Below are 18,548 nucleotides of genomic sequence, written 5' to 3'. Positions count from 1 at the left end.
GCAGATTCGTGCTTTAGAGTGTGGAGTCAGAGTAGAAGGGACTGATACTCGTGGAGGTACGTTCACTCTCCCGGGCTATACAAAAGCAGAGTTGAGCGAGTTTCAGCTGAAGGACCCGTTTCTCAGTCGTTTCAGAGAATTCTGGGAAAATAACCGAAAGCCAACTTATCAGGAAAGGCGCAGCCTGCCTAAGCCTGTACTGTCCCTTTTGAAGCATAGGAAATGTATTACAGAGTCCGAAGGGTTGCTCTATAGGGTTGTACATGATCTACATCATGGTGAGTGTCAGCAGCTGATTGTACCTGTTTGTTTGCAGGAACGAATCCTGGAGAGTGTCCATGACAAGATGGGACACCAGGGTATTGAGCGCTCTCTTAACCTGTTGAGGCAGAGATGCTTCTGGGTTGGCATGTATGAGGACGTAGAGAGGTGGATCAAAAGGTGTCAACGGTGTATTTTGACTAAGATGCCTCAGCCGAGGATTCGGCCTCCCATGAAACCGTTTCTAGCGTCAAGGCCTTTAGAGGTGGTGGCTGTAGATTTTACACTGCTTGAACCGGCCTCTGATGGTCGTGAGAATGTGTTGGTAGTAACTGATGTGTTTACCAAGTTTACACAGGCTTTTCCTACCAAAGACCAGAGGGCAGACACTACAGCCAAGGTTTTACTCCGAGAGTGGTTCATGAAGTATGGCATTCCAGAGAGGTTACACTCAGACCAGGGGAGGAACTTTGAGAGTGAGGTGATAGCTGAGTTGTGTAAATTTTATGGGGTGAAGAAAACGCGAACTGCCCCTTACCGGCCTCAAGGCAATGCTCAGTGTGAGCGCTTTAACCGGACGCTTCATGAGTTGTTGAGAACTCTTCCCCCTGAAAAGAAGAGACGTTGGCCAGAGTACCTTCCTGAGTTGGTCTATGCATATAATGTAACCCCACATGCGACGACAGGGTACTCGCCATACTTCTTGTTGTTTGGTGTAGATCCACGTCTTCCTGTAGATGCTCTTCTGGGTCGTGAACAAACTGTGGATAGACGACAGGATTGGTTAGTAATTCACCAGAACAGACTCAGGGAAGCTCATGAACGAACAAGAGAGTTCGCAGAGCAAAAAGCTCTTGAGAGACTTGCTTCCTTGAATGATAAGGTTTACTGTCCTACTGTTGATGTTGGCCAGAAGGTGTATTTGCGTCACAGACCTGTTGGCAGAAACAAGATACAGGATGCGTGGGCTCCTACGGTACACCGGGTCATAGAAGTGCAGGGTACAACGTACACTGTTGAGCCTCTTGAGGGGGGCCCCAGTAAAAGAGTTCACAGAGTTGATGTGCGTCCTTGTGAATTGTCTGATATGGAACCAGTGGTAACAGACAACAGCTTTTCGTCTCCACAACCTGAGTCTCAGGTTGAGCAGGTTGAAGCTGAGGGTTCTGATCCAGATTGTGTTGTTTTAGAAGAGGTGACAGTTCCAAACCTCGAGGAGACTGAGGGTGTGGATGTGGAGATGGCCAGCCCAGTTGAGGAGGCTTATGTTGTTGGCTCTTATCCTGTTTCAGAGGGGGTGGAGGAAGCTTCTGAGTCAGGTAACTTGTCTAAGTGTGTGGTTATTCCTAAGGTAGACATACCTGTGTCTGGAAGACCAGTTCCTGCACCCAGAAGAACCAGCCGGCCTAATGCTGGTGTGCATTCAAACCCGTATAAGGAACCAATGTCTGTTTGTAATTCAGTTTCGCTTAGCCCTGAAGTATTTTCACAGGTATTAACAAGCCTTGGTACTGTGTTCTTTAGAGAAGCTGTAAAAGAGGTTAAAAATATGTATTAAGTCATTGAGGACAATGACTTTCTGCAGGGGAGAGTGTGGCCTGGGGGTAAAAATGCAATTTTTCTGTTGTGTTGTAAAATTTGTGTATGGCCCTTTAAGAGATTTCTCTCCTATTCACGTGATAAGGTGCGCTGACTCTGTGTGCGCATGCGGGGATCCGCGAGAAAAACGTGGAACATTCTGGGTGTGATGCGTGTCGTCGCGATCTGTTGTTTGAGGCATAGTTGTAATTACGGGTAAATACCTTTTGTTTGTGTTTATATAGACCCGTATATGTTCATATTGCTCTGTCTAAATGTGTATTTGATGGTACATGTTAATAGATTACGTGGATCGGTTGTGCACGTGGCGATTGAACCTCGTGGTGAGTGCTAGCGAGCATTTGGGTATGTACGTTTATTTTGGTTAAAAGCTATTACTCCTGTATTAATCTTTCTTTCTAAAAAAGGGCCTTTGTTAATAGCTCTGTAAGAAGAATATGGACGGTAAATGTAATGTGTATAATGTAATGTGTTTGTGATAATTGATGTTGATTTTTGATATGGATGCAAAGTGGCTAATAAATGTGTTTTTATCTTCTATGCACAGCCACTACCGTATTTTGTTTCATTGTATTTTGTTTCATTGTATTTTGTTTCATTTTGGTTGGTTTCATTTTATTTCTTGTAAACCCTTTTTCTCCCATCGACCGCTGTAAAACTTGTATGTAAACAGCAGTCAGATTAAACCTCCATAATTTAATAGTTTGCCGGGTTGTGCTTTATTTCTCGTACTCCCCGGTTACATATGTTTGCAGAGCAAAGCAACTATTGCAGGTTTCTGATAATGCATAAAACACTGGCTCTTAAACCAAAGTCGATAGTATAGCCAAGCCAAACACGTTGGGCTTGTAAATATAGATGTGTTTCTCCTGTCAAATCTCAGTACGCTGCCATCACTCGCTGTTTGGAAGACATGGGAGAAGAGGGTGAAAAGTGGTCCATAGAGGCCAGTGGATTTTATCACCACATGACTAGTCTCTGATTCATTACTTCTTGAGGAAGTTCTCAGAGTTGTACACGTAACACACAAAAGACTGCAAGGTGCAATTACAACCATGGCCGATGCACCCTCAACAATAAGGTGCCTGAGAACACATCTCCAGCTTTGCAAAGGGGAGATTTCATGGGAGGCAATTTGGATGTTGGTGTTTGTGCAGAAAGTTCCCCTCAAACTGTGGGAAACGAAAAGGAACCTTGTGAACACCTTCTGGGTTTTCTCAGTACTTAGTACCAACCACAAATTGAGACGCACCTGGAATCAGAATAACAGACCTTTAAATGTCAGTTGTATCTCCCTGTTTTAGACATGCTGGCTTAACTGGACAGACGATTTTCAACTGACGTAATGGCCCTGAGCGAGGCATGTGATGCTGTATTCAGTTGTGACAAAAATGTCATCGGCCCTTTACTAAGCACGTATGCAAGCTTTAAGATCTACCCTCAGCTTCTGACTGCTGAAATGGATCTAGTGAAATGTGCGATGGCATCGCCAATCCCCCTTAAAAAACGTATAAATGAAGCGTAGAAGGATCAATATCCACAGAAGAATCAGAAACTTGCTCCGGTCTGCAATGGCTCAGGACAGATTTTCAGATCTCACCCTATTGCAGAGAACGATTTGACTGCCAGTTTCTCTGAAGAGAAGATAGTGGACATTACACAAATCGGAAAAAGATGCAGATTCTCCTACATTAGTTAAGATAAGTTATTATGTCTCCTCTGTTTAGCCTTGTTATTGGTACATTTATTTTAAATGAAGAATAAATTTAAAATTTAAAACTTCGCCTATGTCTTTAAGTGCAAATGATTTTCTAGTCTCCGCCCCCTTTTCAGCAGAAAATCCAGCCAGGGTTGAGAGACTATTCTTCCAACAACAAAAACAAGAAAGAAGGGTCACATAAAGCGAATGAGAAAGAAGGTCTCGTCTTTAAACACCTAACACATTGTTTTCTATAGAGAATGTGAGGCTGATGTTACGCCCTAGATTGCAGTGGCGCCACCATCTTGAGAAGATCATACTCCACTGCTATTATTGTTTTGATTTGTACCGTGTAATAAGGTTCAATAAAAGGAAGGAATGAGGCTGGATCCGGCTAACATTTAAATAAAGTTTTAATCAAATAAACAAACAAGAACACGGAAGTGAAATGCCGGCGGCCATCTCACGGTCAACTGCCGGCCACAGAACATAAATATAAACTTGAGACATGTCCAGGCCCGGTCCTCTCTCGTCAGCAGTCCCGTTACTCATCCTCTTATGCTCCTGATTTCCTCTCTGAGATATGTGGGACCGGTGTGCACTCAGCTGATTCCAACTATCAATCACGCCACCGCCCCCGCCTCACGGCTCTCGTCACACCTATCTCGCCACATACCCCCATTGCCCCTTACAGGCCGGGGGTACCACAGAGACTGTACATATTCCACCCCCGGGGAGTCAGTCTCGGTGTCCGCAGTGCCTGGGGGTAGGCACCGATGAGACAAGAGAACGGAGACGAGAGAACGGAGACGGCAGCATCAGCCGAGAGGCTCTTCCTCGCGTTGCTATGCGGTGGTGCTGGACGTCCGGTGGACGGCCCGATTCGCCTCCTGGCGGTTGGTGTTGGATCCTCCATGTGAGGGCAGTGGCAGCGAGTCAGTAGCGAGGGCTCTCCAACAGCATGTCTCTCCTTCCTCGTGGGTTTTGGCACCAATGTAACAAGGTTCAATAAAAGGAAGGAAGGAGGCGGGAACCGCCGAGCATTTAAATAGAGTTTTAATTAAATAAACAACCAAAAGTAAAGTACACAGAAGTAAAATGCCGGCAGCCACCTCACGGTTGACAGCCATCCCCAAGAACATAAATATAAACTTAACACATGTCCGGGCACAGTCCTCTCTCATCAACAGTCCGGTCGCTCGTCCTCTTATGCTCCCGATTTCCTCCGTGTGGTATGCCGGACCGGTGTGTGCACAGTTGATTCCAACTATCCATCACACGACCGGCCCCGCCTCACGGCTCTCGTCACGCCTTCCTCACCACATACCGTAACTTTTTTTGTTTGATTTATGGTGAAACCGAAAGTGAAAGAACCATGGGCTTTTCCTGAACGACTCTGCATAATGCTTTTGCAGTTTTTAGCACAAGAACGACCTACCTTTGTCATGGTTCCGCCATTTTGTCTTGTTTATTCTTGGTCCTGGGGCGGAGCCATAACATAATCTAAGGTTCTTTGTGGAGAGAGAGGTTAGACCTTAGAAATCCTCTCACTGTCTCTCTGTGTCTCGTTGGTGTTTCCCACCCTTTTGTCTCGTTAGCTTTCCCATCAGTGTTTCATCACCCACACGTGCCCTTGTTAATCATCCTGTGTTTGTTACCCTTTAAAAGATCCTCTTGTCTGTTGTCCTGTGCTCGTGGATGGTACTGTGTTTCAGGAATCTTGTCTTGTGAGTCATCCTTGTCACTGTTCCTAGAAACCGATGTTCCTTGTTCATATAACATCGTGTCTAGTAAGTTTAGTTTAGTTTAGTGTAGTTCTAAGTGTTTGTTAATCTAGCGAGACAGTATACCTTGTTTCAATTTGTTAATAATCCTTTCTTGTTTTCCCGCTCGTGGGTTTTTGTTCTGCCGTAAGGTCTGCCTGCACTTGGGTTCTACTTCCCGGTTCAAACCCTAACATACCATAGTTATAATTTCCCAATCAAACCGGAAAAACAAAACCACACGGCAATCCAATCGCATATTTACAAACCACACACTCTGCTTTCTACAAGTGCAAGTAGCCTTCCCCAAGAAAGAAGGGTCACTAAGCTAATGAGAAACTACTGTGTCTCGTCTTTGAACACCAAACACATTGTTTTCAATCAGCACACCTGTTTCCCCCTAGGGCCATTCAACAAAGCGCTCCGGCCCCTGTTGGTCCAGTCATGAACCCTTTCGGGAGTGAGACCCGCGATCGCGTCACAGGGTTTCACAGGTGAAATTACAAAACGGGAGGTTGGCGGGAACTAGGGTGACCACCACCTAACAAAACCAAATTTGGGACAGGTTATCGGTTTATGCGTTTTTAAGGATTTGATCATTTAACCAGTTGCGTAATTGCATTTAATAATTTGATTGGTTTTGTCTTGTTTGGAGGTGATAATATTGTGAGTGTTTTGGTGCATGCATTTGATGCCCAGGCTGTGTCCTGATGGGAAGTGATTGCAGCAGAGGAATGTGAGTTTGGGGGGGAGAAGGGGCATCTTCGGCTGCAGTTGTTTAGGGGGTTGCTGGAGGTATCTGGAATGTTGTTTCAGAAGTGTTTTACAGGAACGAGATAAGGCAGAAGTTGGTGATTGGTGAAAACAAGGAAGATCCTGCCCCCAGCAGAAGAAAGATCGGCGTGAAATAACAATAAATGCTGTGAATATGTGCTGTGGGGGCAGTGGCGGAGCTAGAGTTTAATTTATGGGGTGGCAAGGGGGTAGCCAAGGCAATTTCAGTGGGTCCACAGACAACGGCAGAAAATCTGTGTGTAACCCTGACCTGTGGCATATGTACAGTATACAAAACAGCTGCACAACTTAATGGCATTAATTTAATTCTGAATGTATTTGGATTAAATACATTATAAAATATAAATAATGAAAATGTTGAAAAAATAGTTTAACCATGATAACTTGCTTAATTTAAACAGGAGCAAAGCAGCACCAGAGGTGTCTTTTAAGTGATGTGGATCAGAGCATCTTACATGTTTGATAAAACATATACTCATTCTATGGGACTGCAAGATTATAACAAAATCATTGCTGCGGATTATTGCCCCTTGATGTTTCTTGATCTAGATTATTACTTTCAGATAGTATTATATTGTTCATGATTACAAGCTACAAAACAAGCTGAGAAGCGTTTATGAATTATTGAATTGCTGTTTTATTGCTGTTTTAATTCTCTAAATCTAAGGAACATAAACATCAGTTATTCAAACGGGAAATATATAGAAAACAAACAAAGAACATTAAACATCATAAAGCCAACCGCCTCGCTATACATTATCCCGCTGATTACATGGCTACCTACCAAATAAATAAATCATTTGACACAACATATTGATTTAAAAGGGAGTTTACTGATTTAAAAACTATTTATATTGCTTCCGCTAAAGAAAATAGTCCGTTCGGTCTCTACGGTTAGAATCCTGCGTCCATGGCAACGCTCTGTTTTTCATGACAACGGTCTGTTATACTAAGATTAGTGCTGCATTACACGTGCCAATATGAATAAGTCTACCTAATGTCTGTGATTGTTGCTGAACATTTGCCAACGACATGTTTGAAGCATATTCACGCAGGCGTGACAGTATTAGTCAGTCAGTTTCACGACTAGTAATGCTCATGAAGTATTAATGCTAAGCACTAAAGTGCAACGTCTCCCTTACTTCCCGATAAAACACTACTTCGTTTGATTTAATTCCAATAAAAGCCGTACATACCAGCAACATGCTCTTCATCGATCCTGTGAGCTGTCGGCGTTATTTTGGAGCCGTTTGGAGCACGTCACGAAGGTTCTGCGTGTCAGCTTAACCAATGAAAAGTGTAGCAGCAACAAGCACGCTGCGGCTGCACACTTGTGCGTGCAGCGTAAGGATGCATTCATGTCCGCTGGGAGATTTGGGAAATGTTCGTAAAAATCTAACAGTCTTATGTTTTCAGCGGGGTGGCAACAGGGGTGACAAGGACTTCGTCTGGGGTGGCAATTGCCACCCCAACTAGCCCTCTGGCTCCGCCACTGTGTGGGGGTTGTTGTTCCTTGGAAGGACAGAGGAGTGTTGTCCAGCAACCCAGCGCGCTGTATTTTGATACTTTCTGACCAATAAACTTCAATACTTGTTAGAGATTGCCTTCCTTCAATATTTGAACATGCAGGACGCCTTAAAGTCCAACAGTTTGTGTCCTCGTACAATGAAACCCTGGCGCTAACCACAAGCATCACGTGTTCAGTACCCGCAACCGCGCCACTCTTTCACACACGCAAAACAAGCAGAATACATATTTAAACCGTATCTGAATATGTCGTTAGCTGTTACGTTTAACGTTAGATGTAAACTGTTCAGGGCAAATTTCTTGTCAGGAAATAATACATTTCCATGCCATTCCGTGTTTTACAGCAAATTCAGTTTTTATGCCTTGATTACTCGATTCAGTCCGCGTTTTCCGCATTGCGGAAATCAAATGGCTCGTTGTATATGACATGAAGTATCAGTCTTTGGAATCGGTGTCATTACGAGTACGAGTACATGAGTCTGGTATCATCCCTAAAAAATACTATTTAAATCCAGCAATACAATGTCTTTGAAAAAAAAATTAAATATAGAGTTGCTTTCCATGTACTGAATGTGCATGTTAGTGCGTGACTCTGTGTCTGTATGTTTCCTTTATGTCACAGATGGAAAGTGCAACATTCAAATTTTAATTACAGTATACTCAGCGATCACACCAGACGGACTGGCGCGAATAAATTGTGCTATTTTCGCGCTTGAACTTTCTGAGTTTCCCGCTTCATCTGCTTAACACTTCATCACTTCACTGCTTTCACATCGGTTAAGAAGAAATAGCACCTTAGTCAAACCATCTTGAATATATCTTTCTTTTGATTGCTTACATATTTAATATGATATTTAACATTGGGATTGTGATTCAGATCTTGACAGTAAAAAGCTTACATGAGCCCATGTACATTCTGTTCTGCCAGTTTCCAATGAATGGTATGATGGGGGCAAGTAGGCCTACTGTTATACCACGCATACTAAAAGATTTTTTAACAGATCCCTCTGGACACTACATCACCTGGACTGTGTTTCCCAAGCTTTTTTTACACATTTGTATGGAACAAACGCCCACACTATTCTCATGATCATGGCCTTTGACAGGTATGTGGCCATATGCAATCCATTATTCTATTTATTTATGAAGCAATTTTCACAACGTGCATTGATAATGATATTGACCGGTAAAATGATTGTGAAATTGTCTGCAGGAGCCTGGGGTGTTTCATTTTTGATGGTGGGAATGAGCTTCTGCACACTGCAGATAAATTAATAAATGTATTACTTTTCCCCATTTGTAGAGATTAATGTTAGGTTGTGCCCAAAAAATGTTTACTGAAATGTTGTCCTAGAGACAAGACTCATGGGGTTTGATGACAAATACAAAATGGTCAACTTAACTCAGGTGTGATCTTGAATATTATGTTCACTAAGTAACACAGACTAGTAGGGTATGCAACAGTTAGGCACTTGAACTATATTAAGTGAATTCACTGCTGTGTGCGTATCTTCATTGGTAAGTAAAACATTTTTCAGAATAAATACTCATACTAAAATATACACTTTGTATAATAAAATGAATGATATAAATTATATAGACCATTTTGCAAGACAAACAAAACTGGCCGAGAAGCACAGCCAATGTACAGTAAAACAAACATCACATATTATCACAAATAAATTTCAGAGTAATGTGTTTAGTACATTAACTGTATGTGCAGGATAGTGCTGTGACGCTTTTTGAATGTTTTCTTTAGGTCACAGATGGACAACGCTACATTCAGATACAGTCTACTCTTAGTGGAGGGACTGAAGATTCCACCCCAGACCATCCATCTGTCCTTTATCATCCTTTTGATCACTTACATATTTATAACAATTTTCAACATTGGGATTGTGATTCAGATCTTAGTTGAAAAAAGTTTACATGAGCCCATGTACATTCTGTTCTGCCAACTACCCATAAATGATGTGATTGGGGCATCTCTTGTTATACCTCGCATGTTGAAGGACATTGTAACAGATCCCTCCGCGCGATACATCACTTATGTGGAGTGTGTTTTTCAAGCGTTTTTTAACCATTTGTATGGAACAACATCTCACACTATCTTAATAATTATGACCTTTGACCGATACGTAGCCATATGTAATCCCTTACGATATCGATCAATAATGAATAATAGTATGCTTGTAAAATTATCTCTAGGAGCCTGGGGTGTTGCATTACTGCTGGTTGGAATTCTGATCGGTCTGTCCGTACGTCTGTCTCATTGCAAATCAGTGATTTACAATCACATCTGTGACAATGCTTCGCTGTTTAAACTGTCCTGTGAAAGCGTGGTGATCAATAATGTGTATGGATTAACTTTTACTGTGGTTTTACTTACCTCTTCAATGGGAAGTGTGTTTGTGACATATTTCAGAATAGCAATGATATGCATCAAAAGCAAAAACAAAGCAACAAACAGCAAAGCTTTAAAAACCTGCAGCACTCATTTGACAGTTTATTTAATCATGCTGATATCTGGACTCATACCAATTGTTTTTCATCGTCTCCCAGAAAACCCTGAAAGTAGAAAAGTTGCTAGTATACTTTTCCATGTTATACCTCCATGCATGAATCCTGTAATATATGGTTTGCAGGCCAAAGTAATAAGACAAAAGGTTTTTAAACTTTTTACGTATAAGAAGTAGATTTTATTCATTAGCATATGTATTTGTTGTCAGTCACTCTAATGACAATTTTATATGAATGACTTTTAAATGAGAAATATACCTTTACATAAGTGTTTATGATGTACATTCAAATATGTAAGAAGCACTGATCATGGAATGACTAGAAAGAGGGTACACAATCTGAACTCACCAAACCAATAAGATCAGCAGTTTTTTCTTTTAACTTAATTATTGGTTATACATATATTATTGTACATATTACAAATCAAATCACAAATGGTGAAACATAAAGAGCATCAAAAAAAGCAAGTGATTTATGTTTTATTATCATTTTTAGGGGCAGATTTGTACTCCAACTCCTAACCAATTTTGTGCTTCAAACAAAAAATTAAAACATTGTTCATTGTATGATTTTTTTATTAAAGCTTGATGCACGATATGGGATTTTTGTGGATATCTGATATGCTTATAATTTCCACTTCAATTAAGCCGATGCCGATATTAATTGTAGATCAACCAGGGCGTTTTTTACGCAGCTAAAAACTTCAGGTGCTGGACAGCTTTTTTTCAACCAACGTGCTTTTGTTGCAAATTTAAGCTAAACAAGCACCACCAATGAGCCAGTGGAAAAAAACAACCTGGTCTCATCAATTTGCGTATAAATAACACGCTGTTTTATTATCGTCTAATACATACGCCAAAGTTCGAATTTGCGTGCATATGATGCATGCATATGATACTCCAATGTTTGCTTGTACCTGGGTGGAGAGCTGGCATTTTAAACGTACATGATGAGGAAACACTGAAATATTTAAAATAATACTGTTAGGTTTAGGGTTTGGGTTAGGGTAGAGGTTAGAATATGCACGTAAGCTAACTACAGGTTTAGGGTTTGGGTAGGGGACCGGTTAATGAGACAAATTGCTGTTTAATATGCACACACGCAAAATTGGCGTATCATGTGCACGCAAAAATAGGCGTACTGTATGCACGCAAAATCGAACATTGGCGTGCGTATTACACGATATTGCACAGCGCGTTTTATTTATACGCAGTTCATGTGAATTGGCTGGGAAAAATCAAGGGGGCATAGCCTGGTCACTTCAGCGACGGTCCCTATCACATTTTGAAATGAGGATAAACTAAATAATTTAAAAACGTTTGGAAAATGTATTTGGTGCATATGAATTAAAGAAGCAAGCAGAGCAGTGGTTAAAGAGATCACAGACTTGCTCATGCAATGGTGTCTCTGAGGGGGGCACGGTGGCTTAGTGGTTAGCACGTTCGCCTCACACCTCCAGAGTTGGGGGTTCGATTCCCGCTTCCGACTTCTGTGTGTGGAGTTTGCATGTTCTCCCCATCCAGGGTGTACTCTGCCTTGATGCCCGATGACTCCTGAGATAGGCGCAGGCTCCCCGTGACCCGAGGTAGTTCGGATAAGCGGTAGAAAATGGATGGATGGTGTCTCTGAAGTGGAGACTACAAAATGGCAGAGTGCACAGACGAAAATCACCCGTGAGCTCAAATTCAAATTCTACTCCCGATGGACAATTGTCAGGATTTAACTTTATTTTTACTTTGTGTTTTTAGTTAAAAACGTTAATAGGCATTGCGCGGCTCAAGTGCGCAGAGATGTATTTCTTTGCACACTTGGTTAATGGGCGAATGTGCTGCTTCTACAAGTCAGCAATTATTATTCGAATATTGAAAATGCGATAATAATATAGTTATTTTTCATAAGAATAAACTGCGTCACCACAAGTTACTGCTACCGAAGACCTAGTCACTTCTTATTTAACGCATCTTCGCTTCAACTGTGATGACCTTATACTACACAAAAATAAAAATAATAATTTGTACGTGTTCCTAAATCTTTGTCCACTCAGGTTGCAAGCTAGTTTACTTATTTTAAATTTAACACCGGATGCCCGGATAGCGTGTTATGCGTGGCTCACTTCACAATAACCTTTCTTTTTTAAACTTTTAAGCCACAGAATTTGTTAACATTACTTACATTAGGTATAACAATTACCAACCTAATAATAAATCCATCCATCCATCCATTTTCTACCGCTTATCCGAACTACCTCGGGTCACGGGGAGCCTGTGCCTATCTCATGAGTCATCGGGCATCAAGGCAGGATACACCCTGGATGGAGTGCCCTAATAATAAATGATTAACAAAAAATATTTTATTATAACTTGTTCCTGGCGATTGTTAAATTCATATTTGTTCTTGAACAACTTGAAACATGAACATGTACGTTACATTTCACTTCAACTAATGTTAATGAATTTTGCCTTAACATAAGACTGGCGCCTTTTTCTATACCTAAAAGCCTGAGATTTCAACTAGCGTCGTCGCCTTCACGTTACATACTGTAATTTAATTTGCACGCATGCCTTTTTTGTTTATTGTAAAATGCGATGTGATTCCTCACCTTAGTTGAAAAATGGCCTACCTTATCTATTAATGCAAATTCAAAGCTTAACAAGTCATTCACTGCTGTGAATGACAAATACATTTTTTAAATGTGGTGCTGATAAAGAAATAACTATAGCACTATAATTGCTCCGTCTTTGTTGCGCGGGGAATATTTTAGGATCTTAACAGTCGGCTTGAAGGTATCAAGCCTGTTTACTTTATTAATGACCAATATAATCAACAATAAAGTCAGGGGGGTTTCTCCGCTGTCGGCTTGTTAAATGTCGGCTTGTTGAACACACTTTCACCAGAGAAAAATAGACCTACCCTGTAGGCCTATGCTTGTTTTTCTTATTAAAAACATGTAAAACAAAATAAGCAATATTGTTATATTACACAAACTGTCAATATACTCACTGTACGTTGCGTTTTGCTCATTTTATTAAGTATGTTTTCTTTTTGCATGTAGGTTTAAATGCAGTTTTTTGTATTTTTCTTTACTTTCTACATTCAAACAACTATATGCAGCACAAACACGCAAATAGACGCAACACAAATCAAAACAGCTTCCTATGGGCGAGGCATATGCGTTATTTTCTGTATCGGGCCGATGCTGATAATTAATTTATAAGCCATTATCGGACGATGATATCTGCCTGCCGATAATATCGTGCATCCATAAAAGCTACGAATGTTATGGAGTCAAGAGCAGTGAGTGATTCTCTCTTTTTCTTTTGTTTTATTCATATAAAAAGGACCAGGAATATCTGTTAGGATTAGGCACGGGAAGAACCCAAGCAGAGGCAGCAGTGTAGACGAGAATAACAGAAACTTTATTTAAACACAAAACAAAGACCCTCGATGGGGTAAAACCAAACAAACATGATAACAGGAGAGAACTAACCAACACTAAACTGAGCAAAACATCACATACATAAACTGAACTTAAACACTTACTAGGATAAAACAATAACTGGAAAAACAAGAACAATGAGGACAGGCAATAACTCCAAGAAACTAGACAAGAGGTTCAGGCTAACCTCTAAGGTACATGTAATGCTAGAACTACGAAGTACATACACAGCAAGGAACCCGAAGTACACACAACGAACCAGCACAGGACAATGAAAAAAGAGAGGTATAAATAGGGGAACAAACACAGGATAATTAATAGGGGACAGGTGACACAGATGAAACACCAAGGGAAAGCTAACGAGACAGAAAGGGCGGGAACAGACGAGACTCGGGGAGAGAGTATGGAAGGCCAAAAGGCCAAAAACTTCTCTCCCCACATAAAACAGGGAATTCTGTTTTGGTTCTGCCTCAAGACCAAGAATTAGCCAAACATGATAGGTAGAACCGTGACAATATCTGGCTGTTGGAACACATGGAATCCAATAATGTACTTACTAACTATTTACATCGTGTTCACTTAATGAAACTTACATGTTTATGAAAGAACCCACTGGGCATTTGACATATCTTTTTAAGTATTTCAAAGTAAAAATAAGCAGGTATTTCAGACTGCAATTGCGCCTTTAAATGCCTTGATATCTCAAATGCCACTAAGTTCATGGTTTCATTTGGTGCGGGTCTGTGTGTTGTGTGTAAAGTGATATTCATAGATACAGCGTAACTTAAAACAGAACCTCAGTGAATGCATCTGTCCTAAATGTGTTTTTGATCCAATATGTATATTTATTAAAGCAAATAAGTTCTGGATTTTGATTCAGATCTCCATAGAAAAGTTTACATAACTTCGCGTGTCAGGCAAAATCTAATATGATTGCTGTCCTCCGTAAGACACACTTCTGAAGCATCTTGGACCCTGAAATTTTGGACATACGGTAGAAACGGGGGGCCGCACATGGTTTATGGGACCGTTACTGGCCAGCTTAGAGATTTTTAAAAAAATTTGCAAAGAGATGTCTACATTGGCAGCCTACTGACCAATTGTCAAATAAGTTATGACTGGTACTTAATTTGATTCAGCAAAACCACAGGAAGTCCCAGTGTTAACTTATTTGACAGTTGCCCCGTAGGCTTCCATTGGACCGTACTGTAAAAGGTCATTTTCTAAATCTGAAAGCAACTTTTTGATGCCAAATCTACAGTTACTTAAACCGGAAGCACCTCAAACGTGCTATTTTACTCTGTACGCAAAATTAGCAGTTTAACAGGCCACAAATGCTTATCCTCCTAAAAAAACCTTCTGCTCAGGTCTTTTTGTTTAAACAAAACAAGTCTTCGAACACTCGTGCATCACAACCCCACGCATCATATATGCAAAGGCTGTGCGATCGGAAAAGAATCCTGAAAAATATTCCATATTAAAACAAGGCCCATAACGTCCCCAAATTGTCAGTTTAGGACTTTACGTGGTTATACCGACTTCATACTTTAGGCAACAAATAAGGGGCCTGTGAGGAAGCAAAGATTTCAAATCAGGATCGTTCATAGTCCTCCGTGCCGTACATGGACGTCTAGAACCCAACCCAAAGACTCGTGATGAGACACATACGCAAATTTAGGGTCCATCGGTACTAGGGTACATCGGGTCTTACTGTACCGGTGTCCAACATGAGCTTATGAAAGAAGTCCCCGGAAGTCTGAAACTTTGCAGAAAGTTGCATCACGTGGCCCTCAAAGAGATACCAAGAAGGCTAGGTGAGATAAGAAAATAAATATTATTTGATCTTTACAAACAGCTACCTGCCTCACATGGATCTCTATTGGCTCGCAAACGCCCTCGCGCGGTGGGTTCGAGAATCCAGCGACTTTCTGAAAGAAACCCTCCGTACACTCAAATTTGGAGGACCACGAAGGATGGCAGGCCTCTAGGGGGCTCAAACTCCTAGGTGCTTTGGGAAAAGGTGAAAGCAGTGCGCCCTGCGTTTTCAGCACGGTTTTAGACGCGGAATGTGAATCGCCTCTTAAGGAGTGGCAGAGTTTGAAATGTCCTCTGGCCATACAACTATGACATTCCAAAGCAACAGAACCATATATTATAACATATCAAAACAACATGTGTGCAAGAATCCACGAAACTGAAAGAATGCATGAACATGCAGAAAGACTTACAGATTACAAACAGTACCTTTTAAAACCATAAAAACACAGTTAAAATTGTTATGTGACTGTTACAATAAAATATTATAATTGCCAATTTATTGGCATATGTTGTTCCTTTTTCAGAGCGCCGTCAGTAAAATCCATTTCACTGGAGACATGCCTAATTAATTTAACTCTATTCTACCTATTTAAGCCATAGAAATTGAGCTCCATTCCGTTTTGACACATCAAGGTAAACAAGGTCCATAATATCAAAATTATTAAATGGATCCCAACTAATTGGGAAAATAAAAACTTACTACCCTTCACGTTTCAATACACTTTTTTACTAAACACCTGTAAGCCATTTTTCAAATAATTTCTTCATTCTGTTGAATACAAATACCTGTGAAAATGTAGATTTGCGAGTTTGGCAATTGTGCCATATTCAAACCTGCATCGCGATCTAAAAACTATTTGTTGATGCTTCTGACGCCCATGCCAAAAATATGCTGGAGTCAAAAATGTTTTTATCATCTTTAATGAGCATCAGTATACACACTTTGTTTTCACTGTTTTGTCTTAAAGCAGTCTTTGGCAACTGCCATAATCTGCCATACACAAGAACCACCCCTGCCCTTAAGCCTTATACTAATTTTAATACAGGTGTCTTGATCGAAAAACAACTGCCCCTAGTGTATTAAAAAAAACAAGTCAACAGATTTCCAATCACAGAAAAGAGAGTTTACTTTTAGGAATATGATGACAAGACAAAAGTTTTTGTCTTATAAAATGGCCAGGTCACAGTATCTAAACACTACACGGAGACACACAGGATGAGCTCTTGAATGTCAGGATTACTATCTAACCCACTTTGAGGAAATATATCGTCACATACTTAAATCCCAAATTATACACAATTGGAAAGCGACCACCAATATTTATTGGGTAACATGACAACTCTCGAATGTGTCAATAATTTTCCTTCGTACTATTTTAGGATTATATTTTCAGTTTAATAAAAATATTATTATTATTAATGTCCTTCTATAAGATTCTGTTGAAAAGATCACAGGCTTAACAGGAGCCAGAAAACAGTTCTACACTGTTATGTGTCATGTTTGTATATCAGAAAATATGCTGCCTACTAATGTTAAAAAAAGACAATGTACTTTTAAAAAAATATTAATGTTGTAATCTCCCTTTCTATGTTTTCCTTTAGGGTCACAGATGGACAACCTGACATTTAGATACAGCGTACTCTTAGTGGAAGGACTGAACGTTACACCTCAGTCAAGCCACCCTGCCTTTATCTTTCTTCTGATTGCTTATGTGGTAATAATGATATTTAACATTGGGATTGTGATTCAGATCTTGGCAGAAAAAAGTTTACATGAGCCGATGCACATTCTATTCTGTCAATTACCACTGAATGATGTGATTGGGGCAACTGTTGTTATACCACGCATTTTGAAGAATATTTTAACTGATCCCTCCGTGCGTTACATCACATACATGGAGTGTGTTTCTCAAGCTTTTTTTTCTCATTTGTATGGGACTTCATCTCACACTGTACTCATGATCATGGCCTTTGACAGATATGTGGCCATTTGCAATCCATTACGATATTCGTCAATAATGACAAACAAAATGATTATGAAATTATCTGCAGGAGCCTGGGGTGTTTCTTTTGTGATGGTGGGGATTCTGATCGCTCTGACTGCACGTCTGTCTCACTGCAGATCAGTCATACAAAATTACTTCTGTGACAATGCTTCACTGTTTAAACTGTCCTGTGAAAATGTGGTGATCAATAATGTGTATGGATTGGCTTTTACTGTCGTGTTATTTACCTTTTCAATTGGGTGTACAGTAATGACATATCTCAGGATAGCGATCGTTTGCATAAAAAGCAAAAACAATTTAAGAAACAGCAAAGCCATAAAAACCTGTCTCACTCATTTGGCGGTATATTTAATCATGTTGATATCTGGATTCATCATCATTGTTCTTCATCGTTTCCCTGATTACAGTGAAACCCGAAAGTTATCAAGCGTAATGATCCATGTTATACCACCAGGCTTGAATCCTTTAATATATGGTTTACAAGCTAAAGAAATACGACATAGCATTTTAAAAATTTTTAGGAATAAAGTATATACTAAATAATGTTAGCATGTTTTTTCTATCATAAAATTAAGCCGTCAATGTCATGATCTGATGAGATTTTCAAATCAAACGTGCAAATTGGGAACATACCACTAGCATTATTTTTTTTCCATATACAAATGTCTCATAAATATTTACATATAAATTAAATATGTGAACATATTCCATATGGATTATGGAGTCTTGATCAAGATTATATTATGTACACGCAAATAATGAATTTTTGCGTCAGAATTTTGTCCAATTTACTTAAGGGAAAATATTGTGAAAGCTTAAATCATGTTACACCCACATATATGTGTTAAACTACATTACTTGAGTCATTGTGTTGTGACTGCATGAATGTTGTAGAAACCTAAACGAATTTTGAGAAAAGTTTCTTTCCTTATTTTTCATTAAGTCTGTTGAAAATATGACTGAACTGAACTAGTTCTTGAACTTCTGTACATCAAACAGTAAATCCCTGTTTGAAAACCATAAAAGGAGCTTTTTACAGGATACTGGCCAGAGGCCACAAGGCAAAAAGACCTCAGACATCTTAAAACCCCCCGAAATCTTATATGTGCACATAAATATAATCA

At 40.0% G+C, this 18,548-nt stretch overlaps 2 protein-coding genes across 2 annotated transcripts; both read left to right on the top strand.

The window, feature by feature from the left end:
• Positions 1-9,410: 9,410 nt before the first annotated feature.
• LOC130408042 (olfactory receptor 146-like) lies at positions 9,411-10,340 on the top strand. The gene has a single exon (XM_056731448.1). The coding sequence runs from the start codon at positions 9,411-9,413 to the stop codon at positions 10,338-10,340; it is 930 nt and encodes a 309-aa protein (XP_056587426.1).
• Positions 10,341-17,028: 6,688 nt separating this feature from the next.
• Positions 17,029-17,967, top strand: LOC130408043 (olfactory receptor 146-like). Its single transcript, XM_056731449.1, has one exon. The coding sequence runs from the start codon at positions 17,029-17,031 to the stop codon at positions 17,965-17,967; it is 939 nt and encodes a 312-aa protein (XP_056587427.1).
• The last annotated feature ends 581 nt before the right edge of the window (positions 17,968-18,548 follow it).

This window comes from Triplophysa dalaica, chromosome 19 (genome assembly GCF_015846415.1).
Source record: "Triplophysa dalaica isolate WHDGS20190420 chromosome 19, ASM1584641v1, whole genome shotgun sequence".
Taxonomy (NCBI): Eukaryota; Metazoa; Chordata; class Actinopteri; order Cypriniformes; family Nemacheilidae; genus Triplophysa; species Triplophysa dalaica.
This window is presented reverse-complemented; position numbering and strand designations above follow the sequence as displayed.